The sequence below is a fragment of the Kogia breviceps genome, chromosome 17, assembly GCF_026419965.1.
Source record: "Kogia breviceps isolate mKogBre1 chromosome 17, mKogBre1 haplotype 1, whole genome shotgun sequence".
Taxonomy (NCBI): domain Eukaryota; kingdom Metazoa; phylum Chordata; class Mammalia; order Artiodactyla; family Physeteridae; genus Kogia; species Kogia breviceps.
Window position 1 is genome coordinate 50,549,349 of NC_081326.1, and position 22,451 is coordinate 50,571,799.

General features: G+C 35.2%; 1 protein-coding gene across 1 annotated transcript in view; it reads right to left on the bottom strand.

The window, feature by feature from the left end:
* EIF3E (eukaryotic translation initiation factor 3 subunit E) overlaps positions 1-22,451 on the bottom strand; it is a 57,674-nt gene that overhangs the window by 25,948 nt on the left and 9,275 nt on the right. Inside the window, exons 4-7 of the mRNA XM_059043502.2 lie at positions 19,872-19,914; positions 18,705-18,809; positions 13,433-13,558; positions 12,633-12,757 (exon numbers count right to left, since the gene is read on the bottom strand). Of these exons, the coding sequence (XP_058899485.1) occupies positions 12,633-12,757; positions 13,433-13,558; positions 18,705-18,809; positions 19,872-19,914 (399 nt within the window). The remainder of the gene's footprint in view (positions 1-12,632; positions 12,758-13,432; positions 13,559-18,704; positions 18,810-19,871; positions 19,915-22,451) is intronic.

Genomic DNA, 22,451 nt, shown 5'->3' on the forward strand with positions numbered 1-22,451 from the left:
TATTCACAATTATCTGAAAAGGCTATTAAAACACCTCTCTTTCCCAACTACATGTATGTGTGAGGGTTGGTTTTCTTCTTATCCTTCAAACAAAATGACATATCACAACAGACTGAATGAAAATCAGATATGAAAGCAAACATGAAAATCTAGCTGTTAATTAAGCCAGAAATGTAAAGGTCTGCAAAAATGTAAAACAATGTCACTCATCACTAAATTTGTTTTAAAGTTATTTTTCATAAAAATATATGTAACTATAATCAATTTACTATTTGTCAATTAATAAATATATTTTAGAATTTCTTAGTTTTAATTTCTAATACAGTATATGTCAATAAATTTAGCCAACACGTACAAAACTACACTCAAAAACTCTTAATAGTAAAAGAGTTTGAAGACCAAGAAGTTTAAGAACCATTCACCAGTAACAATAATATTGCCAAAGATAATTCTGATGTCAGTATTTTTTTCTTCTCAACATCCAGTGTTTTTTCTCCTCAGTGTATATATCTGATTTGGGTCTTGGAGGAGGTAAGAGGATCTTACTGAATGTTCTAATAGGGCTGGTCTTATTTGCCTCACAAAATTGGATGCAGAATATCTCCCCATGTACACCTAGTTCTTTTAATGCTCCAAAATTAGTAATTTCAACATTTACTAATATAGTGCTAATTTTATTTTCAGTGCCTTTGTTCTGTTTTTCTGTACTTCTACTCAAGGTTTTAAAAGTTGAACAAGTACTCAAAGCTATGAATTAATTTCTGAGTGCTGCTTTGGTAGGTATTTCGTAATTATCAACATTTAATCTCTTCTTTGATTCAGTTACTTATAAAACTTTTAATAATTCCTAGTTTTACTGTTTTGTGTCCAGAAAGTACATGCTATAAAATTTCTAGTTTTAAAAATTTATTCAGAGATTTTTAATGGCATAAGATATTGTCTTTTTTGTATATGAACCATGGAAATGCAAATGAAGGCATTAAGCCTACTTGTAGAATACAGCTTGATCATTAACTGTCTTAATTCTAAGTTATTTTAATTATATTTCTATGACCATGAACCTTTACCTTACTTTAAAATTTAAAAAACAAATCTACTTTTTTGCATTGTTTTCCTTTATAAAAGTTTGATTTTTTATCTTTAACAAAATTTTCTGCAATCTCAACTGAACTACCTTTCTATTTCTAATATCTATAATAAATGATTGTACTAACAAATTAAATATATTGTTTTGATTTCATATAAGCCATAAGGCTGTCAGGGATTAATCCACACTGTTTCTCCCTTATTTGTATTATAGAATTTTTACAGTGGGCTTGAATATTTTTACTTTCCTTGTTTGTATACTTCCTTTCATTACTTAAAAATATTTTTAAAAAATCAGTTGAATTTAATGTTCCTTTCTGGATACATATGTAACTGCAAAAACTACAGCAGAGGGCTTCCCTGGTGACACAGTGGTTAAGAATCTGCCTGCCAATGCAGGGGACATGGATTAGAGCCCTGGTGCGGGAAGATCCCACATGCTGTGGAGCAACTAAGCCCATGAGCCACAACTGCTGAGCCTGCGCTCTAGAGCCCGTGAGCCACAACTACTGAGCCTGCACGCCTACAGCCCATGCTCCGCAACAAGAGAAACCACCACAATGAGAAGCCCATGCACCACAATGAAGAATAGCCACCGCTCACCGCGACTAGAGAGAGAGCCTGCGCGCAGCAACAAAGACCCAACGCAGCCAGAATAAATAAATTTATCAAAAAGAAAAAAAAAATTCAGCAGAGTGCGTCTACCTGTAAGCAGTAGCATGGAAAGCCAATGCCTAGGGATTCCTATGACTGAGTTCAAGAAGACCTGTCCTTATCGATCCTTACCCCACCTACAAGGTATCAAGATTAGAGCCAACTATTACAGTATCCCATGTTTGAGTCAAATCTGCTCATTCAGGGAAGGCTCTTACTCCCACCCGTGATTCTAGGGATATCAATCAACTCATAAGACAATCTTACAGGTTTTATTATTCACGAGGGAGGCAAAATACTACATGATAATGTTACTTTTTCTCATTTGAATGCATGTTTGATTAATCTCCATAAATATTGAGAAATATACCCTTAATTCTTGAGTTTGAAATTCTCATCAAACATCTCTTTTTATAAGATGCACGGATAGTTTAACATTAAAGACAGGTATGTAACTATTTTATATTCACCAATATCCCCAAATTTCTTGCAATGTTTTACCAATCATTTTTCTGGGTACTCCAGATTCATCCATTATTGGTATGTCTCAACTACTGCATAGATTGCAACTGTCAGTAACACAAATAAAAAAGCCTCTTCTAAAATATAATGGTTGCCCAAAGGGTGCATGAAAAAGGTACTTCTCAAGAATCAGAGTATAACAGAAATAAGACGGCCCTCAGAGGATTAAATAAACAATGCACCAGAGCAGAGAGAGATTCATCAATTTAGTAAGAGAAAACTAACAGATCAGGAAGACTTGAGAAGAACTTGATAAAAAATATTAACATATTTAAATTAACATAGGGGGACAGGGAAGGAAGATAGGAGCAAAGTGAGAGATACTGATATGAAATGGAATCATAAAAAGAGAAGTAAAAAGCAAATCTTGGAAATGCCCATCCAAATGTTTAGGGTGACATAACAAGTCAAAAAATGTTCATGATCTGGTCCTTATGACAAGGATATTCCTATTGTGGAAATGGATATGTTAACCCGATGCTTAATCTGATGGTACCATGAAACATTCCAGTCACATAAATTAATTTTCTATTCTGATTCCAAATATTCATAAAGGAATCTTCTGTATTCTACAGCTTCCTATGTATTAAACCTATAGGGTCAGAACAATCTGGTCATGTTTCACGTACTTAGTCCTCGTAGCACTTCTCATTGCAAATAATGATGGCATTTTATACATCAGTCTTTTTGAGGTTGGTTCAGCTTTGTTCTTCACAAATCAATCCCTAGGATACTGTAAAATAAAGCTGCATGCTTCCTATACCAAAAGTGAGAACAAAATAATACCACCCTTGTAGGATCTTACTTTAGTACACAGTGGCTTTTCTTTTTTAACCTTTCCCAAGAGCTTCTTACTTAATGCAATATATGGACTACAACTTATATATCTTTCCAGATTACAATCTATCATAGCATCCAGCAAAGAGTAAAGCATGTAACTTTAAAATTTTTAGATTTCCCACAAAATAGGGTTTTTTTAATAAAGGAGGAACAACAGCTCAGACAGAATGAAGCTTTTATGTTCACATTAGTGAATAATGTGAATCTAGAAGGCATACTTGAATATCTCTAATAAAAGAAATAACTATAATATCATGTAAATTACAAAATCTTATCTCTTATAATTTACATTTAAAATTTAATGCTGGAATCACCATCTTCTACCTCACTTAATGCCATGTAGTTTTTTTTTCCAAGGGAAGACCAAAATAATTTCCTATTACAAAAACTTCTTTGCCTGTGTTTAGTTTTAACAAATTGGACCAGCGTGTCATGCAAATACTGACTAAATACATTAATACTGAACTTAAGCTGTGATGTTAATACAAAAAATAAGCCAAGCACATTTCTGATAAAAGTGCTTCTATTTGACAGATTCAGGGGAACACTTAGCATTTAATGCAGAAAACACAATTTAAACCATTTAAAAATGGCTCCCAGGGACTTCCCTGGTGATCTAGTGGCTAAGACTCCACCTTCCAAGGCAGGGGTGTGGGTTCAATCCCTGGTTGGGGAGCTAAGATCCCACATGCCTTGTGGCCAAAAAACCAAAAAAACAAAAGCAGTATTGTAACAAATTCAATACAGACTTTAAAAAATGGTCCACATCAAAAAACAAAACAAAAAACCCCTCCATTTCTACATTTAAAAATTACTGGCAATTCTTGGTTGGCAAATATTTTTCATCTGTATCACCACCAATAACTTCATTTCTCTTAAATTTAAAGTCCAGATGATTATGTTAACAACTTAACTGATAGTCTCAAAAATCTTACTAAACTGAGTATTTAAAGAACATGTTTATTCACATGACTCAGTTTAGATGATTATATTTCATCAACTTATAAAAAATGTTGCTGAAGTATTATTACCTTATTTTAAAGACTTAAAAAATTACAAAAAAATTTAAAAATACACTGTTCAATGTTCATTGATTTTCTATTAGATGGGTTTTACACCATCTATTCCTAAACTATACTTCTGTAAATTAAATATGCATTTTAGAAAAAATGTTAAAATCTTAATTTGACAGACAATAAGCAGAAATCAACTGAAATGTATTAGGATCTCCATCTTAAATTGAGTTAAAAATAACAAAAATATGGCTCAAAGTGTTATGTGAGACTTAACCAACAATGCAGTCAATAAGTCGTACCAAGAATGCAATCTTGGGCTAAATTAATATAAGTATATGTACTGGTCATAGAAGCTAACATTGCCACTGTAATCTATAAAGCTTAGATAACAATCCTAGAATAACCTTTCAATTTTAAAGATCCAGACTTTTAAAAAGCTGTGGATAAACTGGTAGTTACCTAAGAACAGCAGCCAAAATACTAAAGAATGTGACAAACTACATTACTTAATAAAACTAGATATTTAGCCTGAAGGAAAGAAAAATAAGGAAAGTTATCTTCAAGTATCTAAAGTATTTTCATAAAGCAGCCTAGTTTTCTGTTGCTACAACCAAACAAATAAGAAATAATAGAATATTCAGAGGGATTGACCTCAAATGGAAGAGTAAACTTTAAAAAATGATTTCTAGCTAACAGTAGAACAGTCTAGTTCATAAAGCAGTAAATTTCTTATCACCAAAAGCTAGATGATGGAACAAAGATGATATAAAAGGGATTCTCTTGGAATGTGTATCTTCCTTCCAAATAATATGGCCTAGAGCCTTAATTCTAAAGATTTAATGTATACAACAATTATCTGGGTTCTTCTTATGTTGAACATTCTGATTTAGTTCTTCTAGGATAAAGCCGGAGACTCTGCATGATACTGATGCTGCTGGCCCAGGGACCAAACTGAAATAGCACTTTAAACGGCTTAAGGAGCATACTTTTAGGCGGAGCTAGGAAGATGGCGGAAGAGTAAGACGCGGAGATCACCTTCCTCCCCACAGATACATCAGAAAAACATCTACACGTGGAACAACTCCTACAGAACACCCACTGAAAGGTGGCAGAAGACCTCAGACCTTCCAAAAGGCAAGAAACTCCCCACTTACCTGGGTAGGGCAAAAGAAAAAAGAATAAACAGAGACAAAGAATAGGGACATGACCTGCACCAGTGGGAGGGAGCTGTGAAGGAGGAAATGTTTGCACACACTAGAAGCCCCTTCGTGGATGGAGACTGAGGGTGGCGGAGTGGGGAGCTCGGAGCCACGGAGGAGAGTGCAGCAACAGAAGTGCGGAGGGCAAAGCGGAGAGACTCCCGCACAGAGAATTGGTGCCCAGCACTCACCAGTCCGAGAGGCTTGTCTGCTCACCCGGGACGGGCAGGGGCTGGGAATCGAGGCTCGGGCTTCAGAGGTCAGACCCCAGGGAGAGGACTGGGGTTGACAGCGTGAACACAGCCTGAAGGGGTTAGTGCACCACTGCTAGCTGGGATCGAGTCCTGGGAAAAGGTCTGCACCTGCAGAAAAGGCAAGAGACTTTTTCTTCCCTCTGTTTCCTGGTGCTCGAAGAGACGGGATTAAGAACGCCGCTTAAAGGAGCTCCAGAGATGGGCGCGAGCTGTGGCTACCAGCGGGGACCCCAGAGATGGGAATGAGATGCTAAGGCCACTGCTGCCGCCACCAAGAAGCCTGTGAACAAGCACAGGTCACTATCCATACCTCCCCTCCCGGGGTCCTATGCAGCTCGCCACTGCCAGGGTCCTGTGATCAAGGGACAACTTCCCCGGGAGAACACACGGCATGCCTCAGGGCTGGTGCAACGTCATGCTGGCCTCTGCTGCCGCAGGCTCGCCCCGCACTCCATGCCCCTCACTCCTCCCACCCCTGCCTGAGTGAGCCAGAGCTCCCGAATCAGCTGCTCCTTTAACCCTGTCCTGTTTAAGCGAATAACAGACGCTCTCCGGCGACCTATACACACAGGCGGGGCCAAATCCAAAGGTGTTCGAACCCTGGGAGCTGTGCGAACGAAGAAGAGAAAGGGAAATCTCTCACAGCAGCCTCAGGAGCAGCAGATCAAATCTCCACAATCAACTTGATGTACCCTGCATCAGTGGAAAACCTGAATAGACAACGAAGCATCCCAAATTGAGGAGGTGGACTTTGAGAGCAATATATATTATTTTCCCCCTTTTCCTCTTTTTATGAGTGTGTATGTGTATGCTTCGGTGAGAGATTTCATCTGTAGAGCTTTGCTTTCACCATTTGTCCTAGAGTTCTCTCCGTCCATTGTTTTTTTTTTTTTAACTTAAAAAGACTTTTTTTTCTTAATAATTAATTTTCATTTTAGTTACTTTATTTTATCTTACTTTATTTTATTTTATTCTCTCTCTCTCTCTGTCTCTTTCATTCTACTTTTCCTCCCTTTCATTTTCAGCCATGTGGATGAAAGGCTCTTGGTGCTACAGCCAGGAGTCAGTGCTGTGCCTCTGAGGTGGGAGAGCCAACTTCAGGACTTCAGGACAGTGGTTGACAACAGACTTCCCAGCTCCACATAACATCAAATGACAAAAATCTCCCTGAGATCTCCACCTCAACACCAACACCCAGCTTCACTCAATGACCAGCAAGCTACAGTGCTGGACACGCTATGCAAAACAACTACCAAGACAGGAACACAGCCCCATCCATTAGCAGAGAGGCTGCCTAAAATCATAATAAGGCTACAGACACCCCAAAACACACCACCAGACGTGGATCTGCCCACCAGAAAGACAAGATCCAGCCTCATCCACCAGAACACAAGCACTAGTCCCGTCAAACAGGAAACCTACTCAACCCACTGAACCAACCTTAGCCACTGGGGACAGCCACCAAAAACAACGGGAACTACGAACCTGCAGCCCGCAAAACGGAGACCCCAAACACAGTAAGATAAGCACTATGAGAAGACAGAAAAACACACAGCAGATGAAGGAGCAAGATAAAAACCCACCTGACCTAAAGAAGAGGAAATAGGCAGTTAACCTGAAAGAGAATTCAGAATAATGATAGTAAAGATGATCCAAAATCTTGGAAATAGAATAGAAAAAATGCAAGAAACATTTAACAAGGACCTAGAAGAACTGAAGAGGAAACAAGCAACAATGAACACAATAAATGAAATTAAAAATGCTCTAGATGGGATCAATAGCAGAATAACTGAGGAGGAAGAACGGAAAAGTGACCTGGAAGATAAAATAGTGGAAATAACTACCACAGAGCAGAATAAAGAAAAAAGAATGAAAAGAACTGAGGACAGTCTCGGAGACCTCTGGGACAACATTAAACGCACCGACGTTCGAATTATAGGGGTCCCAGAAGAGGAAGAGGAAAAGAAAGTGAGAAAATATTTGAAGAGATTATAGTCAAAAACTTCCCTAATATAGGAAAGTAAATAGTTAAGTCCAGGAAGCAGAGAGAGTCCCATACAGGATAAATCCAAGGAGAAACACCGCAAGACACATATTAATCAAACTGTCAAAAATTAAATACAAAGAAAACATACTAAAAGCAGCAAGGGAAAAACAACAAATAACACACAAGGGAATCTCCATAAGGTTAACAGCTGATCTTTCAGCAGAAACTCTGCAAGCCAGAAGGGAGTGGCAGGACATATTTAAAGTGATGAAGGAGAAAAACCTACAACCAAGATTACTCTACCCACCAAGGATCTCATTCAGATTTGATGGAGAAAGTAAAACCTTTACAGACAAGCAAAAGCTGAGAGAGTTCAGCACCACCAAACCAGCTTTACAACAAATGCTAAAGGAACTTCTCTAGGCAAGAAACACAAGAGAAGGAAAAGACCTACAATAACAAACACAAAACAATTAAGAAAATGGGAATAGGAATATATATATCAATAATTACGTTAAATGTAAATGAATTAAATGCTCCCACCAAAAGACACAGACTGGCTGAATGGATACAAAAACAAGACCCATATATATGCTGTCTACAAGAGACCCACTTCAGATCTAGACACACATACAGACTGAAAGTGAGGGGATGGAAAAAAGATATTCCATGCAAATGGAAATCAAAAGAAAGCTGGAGTAGCAATTCTCATATCAGACAAAATAGACTTTAAAATAAAGACTATTACAAGAGACAAAGAAGGACACTACATAATGATCAAGGGGTCGATCCAAGAAAAAGATATAAAAATTGTAAATATTTATGCATCCAACATAGGAGCACCTCAATACATAAGGCAAATACTAACAGACATAAAAGGGGAAATCGATAGTAACACATTCATAGTAGGGGACTTTAACACCCCACTTTCACCAATGGACAGATCATCCAAAATGAAAATAAATAAAGAAATACAAGCTTTAAATGATACATTAAACAAGATGGACTTAATTGATACTTATAGGACATTCCATCCAAAAACAACAGAATACACATTTTTCTCAAGTGCTCATGGAATATTCTCCAGGATAGATCCTATCTTGGGTCACAAATCAAGCCTTGGTAAATTTAAGAAAACTGAAATTGTATCAAGTATCTTTTCCAACCACAACACTATGAAACTAGATATCAATTACAGGAAAAGATCTGTAAAAAATACAAACACATGGAGGCTAAACAATATACTACTTAATAACGAAGTGATCACAGAAGAAATCAAAGAGGAAATCAAAAACTACCTAGAAACAAATGACAATGGAGACACGACGACCCAAAACCTATGGGATACAGCAAAAGCAGTTCTAAGAGGGAAGTTTATAGCAATACAATCATACAAACAGGAAACATCTCGAATAAACAACCTAATCTTGCACCTAAAACAATTAGAAAGAAGAACAAAAAACCCCAAAGTTAGCAGAAGGAAAGAAATCATAAAGATCAGATCAGAAATAAATGAAAAAGAAATGAAGGAAACAATAGCAAAGATCAATAAAACTAAAAGCTGGTTCTTTGACAAGGTAAACAAAATTGATAAACCATTAGCCAGACTCATCTAGAAAAAAAGAAAGAAGACTCAAATCAACAGAATTAGAAATGGGGCTTCCCTGGGGACGCTGTGGTTGAGAGTCCGCCTGCCGATGCAGGGGTCGTGGGTTCGTGCCGTGGTCTGGGAGGATCCCACATGCCGCGGAGCGGCTGGGCCTGTGAGCCATGGCCGCTGACCTTGCATGTCCAGAGCCTGTGCTCCACAACGGGGGAGGCCAAGGCAGTGAGACGCCCGCGTACCGCAAAAAAAAAAAAAAAAAAGAATTAGAAATGAAAAAGGAGAAGTAACAACTGACACTGCAGAAATACAAAAGATCATGAGAAATTACTACAAACAACTCTACGCCAATAAAATGGAAACCTGGAAGAAATTGACAAATTCTTAGAAATGCACAACCTGCCAAGACTGAATCAGGAAGAAATACAAAATACAAACAGACCAATCACAAGCACTGAAATTGAAACTGTGATTAAAAATCTTCCAATAAACAAAAGCGCAGGACCAGATGGCTTCACAGGTGAATTCTATCAAACATTTAGAGAAGAGCTAACACCTATCCTTCTCAAACTCTTCCAAGATATAGCAGAGGGAGGAATACTCCCAAACTCATTCTTTGAGGCCACCATCACCCTGATACAAAACCAGACAAAGATGTCACAAAGAAAGAAAACTACAGGCCAATATCACTGATGAACATAGATGCAAAAATCCTCAACAAAATACTAGTAAACAGAATCCAACAGCACATTAAAAGGATCATACACCATGATCAAGTGGCGTTTATTCCAGGCACGCAAGGATTCTTCAATATACGCAAATCAATCAATGTGATACACCATATTAACAAACTGAAGGAGAAAAACCATATGATCATCTCAATAGATGCAGAAAAAGCTTTCAACAAAATTCAACACCCATTTATGAAAAAAACACTGCAGAAAGTAGGCATAGAGGGAACTTTCCTCAACATAATAAAGGCCATATATGACAAACCCACAGCCAACATCGTCCTCCATGGTGAAAAATTGAAACCATTTCTACTAAGATCAGGAACAAGACAAGGTTGCCCACTCTCACCACTCTTATTCAACCTAGTTTTGTAAGTTTTAGCCACAGCAATCAGAGAAGAAAAAGAAATAAAAGGAATCCAAATAGGAAAAGAAAAAGTAAAACTCTCACTATCTGCAGATGACATGATACTATACATAGAGAATTCTAAAGATGCTACCAGAAAACTACTAGAGCTAATCAATGAATTTGGTAAAGTAGCAGGATACAAAATTAATGCACAGAAATTTCTGGCATTCTTATACACTAATGAAAAATCTGAAAGTGAAATTAAGAAAACACTCCCATTTACCACTGCAACAAAGAGAAAAAAATATCTAAGAATAAACCTACCTAAGGAGACAAAAGACCTGTATGTAGAAAATTATAAGACACTGATGAAAGAAATTAAAGATGATACAAATAGATGGAGAGATATACCATGTTCTTGGATTGGAAGAATAAACATAGTAAAAATGACTCTATTACCCAAAGCAATCTACAGATTCAATGCAATACTTATCAAACTACCAATGGCATTTTTCACAGAACTAGAACAAATAATTTGACAATTTGTATGGAAACACAAAAGACCCCGAATAGCCAAAGCAATGTTGAGAACGATAAATGGAGCTGGAGGAATCAGGCTCGCAGACTTCAGACTATACTAGAAAGCTGCAGTAATCAAGACAGTATGGTACTGGCACAAAAACGGAAATATATATCAATGGAACAGGATAGAAAGCCCAGAGATAAACCCACTCACATATGGTCACCTTATCTTTGATAAAGGAGGCAAGAATATACAGTGGAGAAAAGACAGCCTCTTCAATAAGTGGTGCTGGGAAAACTGGACAGGTACATGTAAAAGTATGAGATTAGAACACTCCCTAACACCATACACAAAAGTAAGCTCAAAATGGATTAAAGACCTAAATGTAAGGCCAGAAACTGTCAAACTCTTAGAGGAAAACATAGGCAGAACACTCTATGACATAAATAACAGCAAGATGCTTTTTGCCCCACCTCCTTGAGAAATGGAAATAAAAACAAAAATAAACAAATGGGACCTAATGAAACTTAAAAGCTTTTGCACAGCAAAGGAAACCATACACAAGACAAAAAGACAACCCTCAGAATGGGAAAAAATATTTGCAAACGAAGCAACTGACAAAGGATTAATCTCCAAAATTTACAAGCAGCTCATGCAGCTCAATATCAAAAAAACAAACAACCCAATCCAAAAATGGGCAGAAGACCTAAACAGACATTTCTCCAAAGATATACAGATTGCCAACAAACACATGAAAGAATGCTCAACATCATTAATCATTAGAGAAATGCAAATCAAAACTACAATGAGATATCATCTCACACTGGTCAGAATGGCCATCATCAAAAAATCTAGAAACAATAAATGCTGGAGAGGGTGTGGAGAAAAGGAAACTCTCTTGCACTGCTGGTGGGAATGTAAATTGATACAGCCACTATGGAGAACAATATGGAGGTTCCTTAAAAAACTACAAATAGAACTAGCATTTGACTCAGCAATTCCACTACTGGGCATATACCCTGAGAAAACCATAATTCAAAAAGAGCCATGTACCAAAATGTTCATTGCAGTTCTATTTACAATAGCCGGGAGATGGAAGCAACCAAACTGTCCATCATCGGATGAATGGATAAAGAAGATGTGGCACATAGATACAATGGAATATTAATCAACCATAAAAAGAAACGAAATTGAGTTATTTGTAGCGAGGTGGATGCGCCTAGAGTTTGTCATACAGAGTGAAGTAAGTCAGAAAGAGAAAAACAAATACTGTATGCTAACACATATATATGGAATCTAAGAAAAAAAAAAAAAGGTCATGAAGAACCTAGGGGTAAGACGGGAATGGAGACGCAGATCTACTAGAGAATGGACTTGAGGATGTGGGGAGGGGGAAGGGTAGGCTGTGACAAAGTGAAAGAGTGGCATGGACATATATACACTACCAAACGTAGAATAGATAGCTAGTGGGAAGCAGTCGCATAGCACAGGGAGATCAGCTTGGTGCTTTGTGACCACCTAGAGGGGTGGGATAGGGAGGGTGGGAGGGAGGGAGATGCAAGAGGGAAGAGACATGGGAACGTGTATATGTATAACTGATTCACTTTGTTATAAAGCAGAAACTAACACACCATTGTAAAGCAATTATACTCCAATAAACATGTTTAAAAAAAAAGAGTATACTTTTATCAAATAATTTACTTAAGAGTTACATGTAAGCTTCTTCAATTAACAAGCAAATCTACCACATGAAGAGGGGAAAAATGTGACAACAAATTCAAATGTTAAAGAGAAGTACATTTTAAATTTTAAAAATTCTATTTGATTTCATATAATTAAAGTCAAAACTATACAGTGAAATAACTTACTGTGGCTGGTAAAGGAAGAGATCAATAATGTTATCGCGTCCTTTAGGGTGATTGAAGAAAACAAACAGAGACCAATGAATAAGCCATGTTCGCTGCTGAAGAGACTGAAGTGGAGAACTCACAGACTAAAAGATTAAAAAAGGTATACATAGGAAATATTAATATATGAGAACCATGAAAGGGAATAAATATGGCTGATCTCAGAATTTTATTTTAAATGAGAACCTTCTAAAGCATGCACGGTGATCATTATGATCGAAGTCCAATCCCCCAGACCACTCTACTCTCTGCATGACCCTTGACATTCAAAATTTCCCTGTTCTCAGAGACAGATTCAACAATGTCCACTAAGCCATTTTTACAGACGCTCTAAGTTATACTTATTTCAGAAAACATTTTATAAGCAAAGACTAAATTAAACACTTCATAATAAGTTTTATTAGACATTAATAGTAGATGAAAACTGTCATCTTCTGCATTAGACTTTCAATAACGGGTGGCACTAAGATTATTATGTCATTCCCACTGGAACAGATCAAAGAGGCACCACAGCTCTAACAAAAATGAAAACTGAGTTATTTTCTCTAAGAGCCAAAAGAAGTTTGACAGCTTCTTTCAAGGAGATTCAGTAAAACTAATCAACCCACTAACCCACTGTGATTTTTGTATCAGGTCAACATTTTAGTTTAGTCTCCCTCCCTTTCCTCCTTCCTTTTTAAAGTACACAGTGTTTTCCTTATCAGAAAGTATGAAGGATACATAGAAATTTCAGAAAATCACCCTGAAAAAGTGTAACTCACATTATTATCTATGGTCTCTTTTAGCCGTGTAAGGTCTTCCATGGCTGCATCCCAATTCTGCATTAAGATTTCAGAGGCCAGTTTTCCCCAGAGTGAACTCAAAGCATTTCTATCTGTTGCTGGAACCTGTTTAAGCAATCATAATTAATTATATCCTGAATACTCTGGAGGAAAGAAAGATAATGTATATTTTATACCCTACATATCCCTCGGGCCTACTAAAAGATCTATAGCACTCTTCCCCAAATTCCAGTTATATAAGCCCTTATTTGGATCACACTGGTTAAGCTAATTCAAATAGATTTCATTTCACTTAATTTACTAAAAATACTCAGGTCTTTGATAGTCAGTCTAGATCAGAAGATAAATAACTTAAAACTAGGATACAGCACCAGTGTTTTAGTGTAACCCGTTTCAGATCATTTATACACAATTAATCAAATTTTAGGGACTCAAAACTTTGCAAACAAAGTTAGAATCAGAGGCAATTTGTTGCTAAAAATTCCTGGAGTGAAGATGTGAAAATCAAGACTTGTGAGTCTCATCTACAATTTAGAAAAATTATTTCCAGAACAAAAAAACTTCCAAGTTATGATATAAATGGAAGAGGTCATAGAGAGAAAAAAAAGCAGGTCTACTGGTTAATAACATTAATAATTATCAAAGGAATATGTACTGAGAAACAGAAGTTCATTTTCTTATGTAACCCTAAAACCCTGGAAGGTAAATAATTTTTATCCCTATTTTAAAGAGGGGAACTGATGCACGGAGAGCATAATTTGTTCAAAATTATACTTCTAATCATAAAAGCTATAAAATTTCATACTGCAGTCTTAACCCTACATAAATGGAGGAATGAGGGTCACTCTATCTCTTCTTGCCATTGATGCAAGTGGGTCATAAACCCAAACACCTAATAAGGACTAGGCTAATAACAAAAACAAGTAAGCAGGACTCTCAAAACAAGGCAAAGAAAGTAGATATAATGACTCTGAACTGTGCTAAAGCAGCAGAAGCAAGTGAGGGTACTGGAGGGAGAAAACATTTCTATACCCCAAGCTGAAATTTTGAATTTTTCACTGAAGCACTTACATGGTACTATTAATTGTAAAGTACTATTGGTACATACATATTATAATTACAAGTTAAATAAAATCATATGGGCAGGACCGGAAATCCAACCACCAATAATTCTGGCTCTACCACTTACTATAAGTAGCTGAACCATCTGTGCTTTAGCTTCCTCATCTATAAAATGGGGATAGTAACAGAAGCCACCTCAGTTGTTTTATGACTTAAATCACATAATACATATAAAAACATTATAACATCATCTGACACATAATAAAAACTTGGGAAATGTGAGTCATTACCACAATGATAATGAGAATAGAAATGATGTTATCAGAGTATTATAGGTTGCCTAAACTATGAGGATCAAAACCATACCTAATTCAGACTCTGCCTATACTGAAATTCTTCCTTTGATGTCAGTAATTAATTCAAATGTACAGGAAAACATTTAGCAAACTCTCAGAACAGGCAAATAGTAGAGACTAAATTTACAAGTTAAAACTTGTAACATAACCATGAAATCACTGGTTCTTCTTATTATTACAATGTACGTCCACAAGAAACCTGTATATAAATATTCATGTCTTTATTTGAAATAGACAAAATGAAGAAGAAATCCAAATATTTATCAATAGATGAATAAACTGCAGTATATTCATAGAATGGAATACTAGTCAGCAATGGAAAGAATCAAACTTCTGATACATACAATAATATAAACGAATCTCAAAAAACTTGCTAGTCAAAATAAGCCAGGCACAAGCTTGCATATATCATTCCACTTACATGAAATTCTAGAACAGACAAAACTAATCTACAGGGATGGAAAGCAGACCAATGAATGAACCAGAGATGAGGTATGACTGCAAAGGGGAACAAGAGGTCTTTCTGGGGTAACAGAAATATTCTTTATCTTGATTTGGTAGTAGTTGCACAGGTATGTGCATTTGTCAAAACTCACTGAAATCAAAAAAACCTTATATAAAAATCTATAAAATTATTGTTCAAATTACAAAGGATAAAATGTTTGATCCTTACAAAGAAATCTAAGTACTAATATTTCATTGAATCTAAGATGTCATCAATTTTATGGTATATTATTTTAGGTCAATTCAGGACACATCCTAATTTTAGATGTTAAAGTGGGATAAAAATATATCTGAGAATTGGTATGAAATAGATGTCTTTTACAGTGACATTATCAGAGTACATCAGATCCAAATCTTCAGTCAAGAGCCTAAAACTTTACCAAATCACCATTACTCAAGCTTTCTTGAGTCAAGGAAAAGTACCTTTAAACTGAATGGCAAGTACTTACAGTAGATAAATTTTAAATTCTGAGTGAAACACACACACACACACACAAATATGATCACCAATAGTCCTAGCATCTTAAAATCACTTTTATTTCAAATAGCTGCTAGATGAGGAGAGAGGTTATATTTTGGAGCCAAACCGAAGGCCACAGTGAGGGCAAATTTTAACAAAATAATTACAATACAGTTATTAATTAAAATACAGTTATAAATTAATAACTTTTAAAAAAATGTTCAAAAATTCCTAACAAATCTGCTCCACCATTTCAATTCAAATTAATGCATTTCTTAGAGCATGATTCAAAGAAGCTTCACAATCAAATAGGGTGCATTTAAGCACTTGGTGTATTCTAAAAGCCATGAAGTCTTTTAAAAATAAAAGTAGATTCTAGGGTCATACAGCTTTAATTTATACAACACTGACCTACAATAGGTCACTCAGAGAGTCAAATTCTAATCTCAGATCATAGTTACAATGGTTCTTTCATAGCTTATGTTTCCCTAACCATAGATTTAAAAGAATAATCAACCACCAGAAAAGAAATGAAAACAGGTCATTTGCAAAAAAGTAAAATTAAATAACTAATAAGCAAAAACATTGACATTATTTATCCCAAATCCAAAATGGGATTTTTATCTTTGCTATCAACAAGATTTCAAATACATAGATTATTTTAGTGGTGCCTATCTAAATCAAAAGAAAAAGTAAATATTCCATTTTTAAACTTAGCTTAGTTAGCCTTTATCAATATGCCAACATGAAGTAACCAACTCCCACATAACTCAATTGTTCTGTGGCACAAGATGGGACAAAAACGAACTGTACCTAATTTCTGAATACTATCCAATCACTATATTTTGACTGCTTTTAATGTAAAACATTAATTTTGTATCCAGACCACGGTATTCAATCACTTAAACATCATTTGAGTTCCATCATAAGATCTGCTAGGCAATGTAAAAGCTTAAGATCAACCCAGAATTTTTTAAGACAGGAAACTAATTAGATCTTCGTATTTTACAAAAGTAAATATAAAAACTCTGCAAACTTTTAAGTATATAGCTATCACATGCAGAAATTTTCAGACTAATTATGAAACCATACTACATAAACATAATAATACTATTAAAACTAAAATATGTTATATGTATTAGGATAAAAGCTTTTTGCAGCAGTGTAGCAAGTTTTTTAATCCCCAAAAGATTCATGCATACTACTCTGGCTCAAGTCCATGTCATTACAGTTGGCTCTTCATACCAATCTGCTTTCAAGGGTGGATATGCTAGAAGAGTTTCAATATCTGGATTTCCAGCAGTTACCTTAAGTTTCCATGTCTTAGCAAAATGGCACATTCACTCACTGACCAGCAACAATAAATTTACTGTGCTAGAACTCTAACATGACACTAAATCTTCATTCTCAAAATTCACTCCCAGCATTAACAAATGATATGAATAACCAACTCTTTTCATGTACCTGTAATCATATCAGGCTTCTGATTTTACAATCCTCGTCTAAGCTGTTTACATTTCCAAAGTAATCAACTTTTGCTCTCCTAAATCCTTCATAATATTCAAAGTAAAACTGATGGAATTTTCTGATAAGCTGCTACAAATTTAGCATCACCCATTACCTTCAATGCACTTGCAAGCTAACCACAGCTAAACTGTAAATTAAGAATTCATTTACAAATGGGATAATTTTTTTTTCAAATTAAACTTGGAAATAAACTGAAATCTTTATTTCTTTGAAGGAAGGATGGTACTTTAAAAAATGAAGTTGTCTAAGCACTTTTTTTAAGTGTAGGATTTATTCAATTTAATAATACTGAACTCTTTCCTCACTTGCAAAAAAGGAAAATTTAATTTCCTAGAAAACAAACCAAAGACAGCAGCCATTGAGTCTTTTCTTTGTGACTTGTGGGGCTAAAAGAAAAAAGGCACCAGAAAATAGAGACAGAAAGAACGGACTCTTCCAAGATCGGAAGACAAAAAGTTCCTGTCTTAAAGAGGTCATTTCCCAACTTCTAGGGTTAACTAGAGATATCAGAGATGTAGGTACTTGCTTACTAATCCAAAGTAACAAATTATAATTTCTCAAATGAGACGCTAGTTAAAACAAGAGAATTATGGTAACTTTACAAGGTATTTATTAATATAATTACCCAAACAGAAGGCAGAATAAGAAAGAAATCTGTCAATGTGAAATCCTGATTTTTCCTTTGGCTTCATGCAACTCTCCTTCCCTAACAAACACAATGAATCTAGGAAACTTGTCAAGTAGACAAATGAAGAAAAAAAGGTTAGGGATTTTTTCTGGCAGTACTATTTAAACTCATCTACTCCCTATATAATGAAAATAAATTGAGCTTTGTAGTCTAATACCTGAGGGCAGAAGTAAATAGAAAAAAAGTTACTATTAAAGCATAAAATCTTTTCAAATATCATTAGAATTCCACGGCTGTTTAGAACAAATTCAAGGAATACACGCAGCAGAAAATACTCAATTAAAATTAGGAATAATAGATTTATTCAGTAAATATTAAGCACCCACAATGTGCCACTCACTGTGCTGTACAGTAATATTATAACAAATTCACTACATGATAGAATTCTACTAATGCTAAAATCATACAATTATACATAAAATGAAAAATTAGTGATTCCTACTTTTGGACTTCAAGGACAAGTTAAATCTGCCTCCAAATTTTGAGGCCCTGAAATAAGGTTTCCTATTTCTATTTGGTTTTGCTGAAAGTTTCTTTTTTTCTCCTTTTGCCAACAACAGTTGAAAACTTAATGGACAGATCAAATCTACAGACATGTTTTAAGGAACCAAGGCAACCTACAAAAGAGAAGAAAAAGAAAAAAAAATTACTTACCAACACTCTAAAGAAGTAAAGATATTCTGCTGCTCCAGAGTAATTTCCACATTCATATTGGAATTTTGCATACCTGTAGAGTGTATCTAAATATTCCTGCCTAAACTAAAAAAAGGAAAAAAGCTTAAATTATATTTTTTAATTTTGAGTTTTAAAATTCAAACCATTTACTCTTTCAAATATCGCCAGATATCAATTCTTTCAAAAGTTACTACCCTCCCCACCGGCCCTCCAAAATCAGAAAAGCACATGACCGTTAAAATACATACTAGGAATTGTTGGATTTAACATTCATAGTTTTGAATTGTAACAATACCTACTTTGTTGTGATACAAACTTGAATTACAGCTGAAGGTCTGATGTGTGAGTCCCTTAGCTGGTGAATGAGCTTAGACAACTACCAAGCATATGCATCCCTGAAAGGACTTTGTAATTCTGTACAAATAACGTGTATAGTAAACTTCAGTTCTCTGAAAAAACTGGCCCCCAAATTACACCAACTTTTACAGTTAATGATGCAAGCAAAGTGAAAGACAAAAAATCAAGAGAAGGGCTCCGAACCAGAACATTAACAAATACACAACATTCTATATGAAAACCAGAAAGAGTAATTTTTCAGTGGTCAGCATGTCTCTTGTTACAATCATTGTTAAATGAATGATAAAACTTGAATGCAAGTTAAAGAACTGATTATATACATAGCCTCACACTTTGAGTTAAGGGGAAGGAGACTGGGAGATGACTAGGAAAGCCTGTAACAACATTCTTTTATATGGGGGTTTATGAAGGTCTTGGTAATGTCAAGGGCTACTGTATTCCACAAGGCAGCTTAATGCTATTGCTCAAGGTATTCTAATTCAAATTTAGTTCTGTTTTTACCCATTTGTTTATCCATCAGAAATATAAAATGCTAACTACTACATGATCATTCTGGAACAAACAATTTGAGAATTTCTGTTATCTAAAAAGCTAAGTATAAGGATATTATTTTCCAATCAAGACCAATTTTTAAAAACTAAAGTTTTAAAAACATACCAGGTATTATGTCTAATAACTTAATCTGGAAATTATACTCTTGTCAAGCCATGAATCTATCTATACAGCACTATTCTTTAATTAGCCTTATTACAACATGACAACTAAACAATTTTTTAAAAGACCACTTACACCATGCTTGTCTGCGAGGTAGTCAAACAGCATCCGACCATCCCTTAATAATAAAAAAAACAAAACTTATTGTAATTTATAGGCCACAGAAAACAAAACAAGCCTATTCAACTTCTATCTTATTACTCACATAAAGCCAATTTAATTATCTTAATACTTAAACACTAAAAATAAAATAAGACTTCCAGAATAAAAGACAACATTACATGTTTTGAACATAAGGAACAGGAACACAAGGAGAACTGCAAACTTAAAATTTCACTTTCAGATTTCTTTAGCCCTAATTGAAAATCATGTGTTCTGATTCACCACACGATCTAAGTTTTTTAGGTAATAAAACCAGAACATTCCGACTATACTTATAGTGAGGTCAGTGAGGTCTATTTAGGTGTTAACCTACTGAGAATGGAATTTGTTCTCTTGAGGATACTTTTCTAATAGGTAATATATTCTTAAAATAGGATAGAGATGGAAATAATGTACTATACAAACAAGCAGAAATTAATGCTGTATATAAATTTTGTCCCCCTCCACAATGTTAGTATTTCTCATAAGGACAGTGATTTGGCAAATTTACAAGACTAATAAATCATGCCTAACTCACATGCTATCTATGTTACATACTCTATATGATTATTATTCATACCAAAGTGTCAAATAACCAAATGTAACATTTTTTTAAATTAGCTTTGCATAACTTGAGATGTTGGCAGCCTTGTAAAAGACAAACTGATGACAAAGACACCAAGGAACAAGTGACAGGTGGCAGAGTTGCACGCCTTCTGGGCATTTGCAAAAATGAAACCATTTTTTATGCTCATTGTAAGAATGAATACTGTGGCATGTCTTTTGGGAGCATAATTTTACTTGAAGGTTTAATGGAGAGGGGATATGTTACCACTAAAATTAACATGAACATATTATAATACTAAATAAAAACATGCATGAAATTTTAACATAAAGAGATCTCAAAAAAAGCCACTTAACACTTGCTGTAGATCATAGTGAATAACTTTGTGTTATATGCCTTACACCTCAGGTATATAATCACTGTCCTCTGGCTGATATGGTATTTCTGGGAAAGTATGAGAAGTACAAAACTACACATTCAATGAAATTTTAAAATGGGGAATCGGCAGGGAGAGGTTATTACTTTGAAAATGAATAGGTTATAAATTTAATTAGATTACAAGTTTTTAACCCCAATTCTATCCTTTCATTTATCTACAATTTATTGCCTATTAAGCTAAAAGGAGTTATCTTTTTCTAATATTTAGCGAACAAATCTATATTCATCTTATTCATACCTTCATCCAATTACTTCCCAGTATTTAAGTGACTAGACTAAACTTAGAATTAAAATCCTAAATTTTCTGTTGTACCCTAACATCCGCATTATTTCAGCTGTCCCTTTGTAGGCACTTACATGTGACTTGAAGGGCTACAACTACTCATGATATTCTAAGTGTATACTAGTATACACAGACACACAGAGATAGCTATATACAAGCTATATACATATATATGAAAATACATATATATAATAGCTTTGTAAGATATAGTTATCTCTGTATATATATACATACTATATAACATGGCACATTATAGTAAGGTATAGTAATTGTACAGTATTTGCTGCTTTTCTAAAACATACCTGGTAACACTTTCTCAAATCACAAATGAAAACTTAGAGCCAATCGCTCTAAAAATTTGGTTTGAGTTCCTAAGAACTCAAGGTGCAACATGGTAAAATCCTAAACAATTCCTCAGGTGAATATATTGATGGAAAAGATTTACCACAATGGCAATATTCAATTTTAGTAGAAGACTATTTTTAAACATTTTTAATGACACAAAGGTCTTCAATTAGTGAAGTCAGAGTAGGGTAACATGCTTTCTTTGGAAACTATACAATAAGTCGATTTCTAGCCAAGAGGAAATCAGGAATAAAATATAACCATATCAGCTCTATACTACCCTCCTTGGGCTGAGCATGGAAGGATATGAGACAATGTAGCAAAGTGATAAAGTAAGCTCAGTTTTCCCATACATTGAGCAACCCATGTGCTCTAGGTATTGCCCAGGCAGTTTCTCAGCCTCAGCACTAATGACATTTTGAGTTGGGTAATTCTTTTGGGGGAAGTGAAGGTACTGCCTGATGCACTGTAGGATGTATAGCAGCATCCCTGGCCTCTCCTCTTTAGATGCTGGTAGTACCTCTCCAGCTGTGACAACAAAAATGTCTCCAGACATTCCAAATATCCCCTGGGAAGGGGGGAGGAGGGTGGAGCTGCTCAGCATAATCAGATTTGGATTAACTGGTAAAGAAGTTCTAAAAGATTTAGTTATTAACATTTATAATTAAGGACTTCCTCGACCCTACAGAATAAAGATAAATGGAAAAAAAAAAACAGATAAAGCAATCTCTTAAACTGTGAACTTGTAGACTGGGTTACTAAAGTATGAATTAACATTTGTATTAATCCAGAAAACAATTTTTAGAATTCAAATTAAAGAGAGTTTACCTGAAAGCAACAGAAATAAAAGCAAAAATAAACAAATGGGAGCGAGTCAAACTTA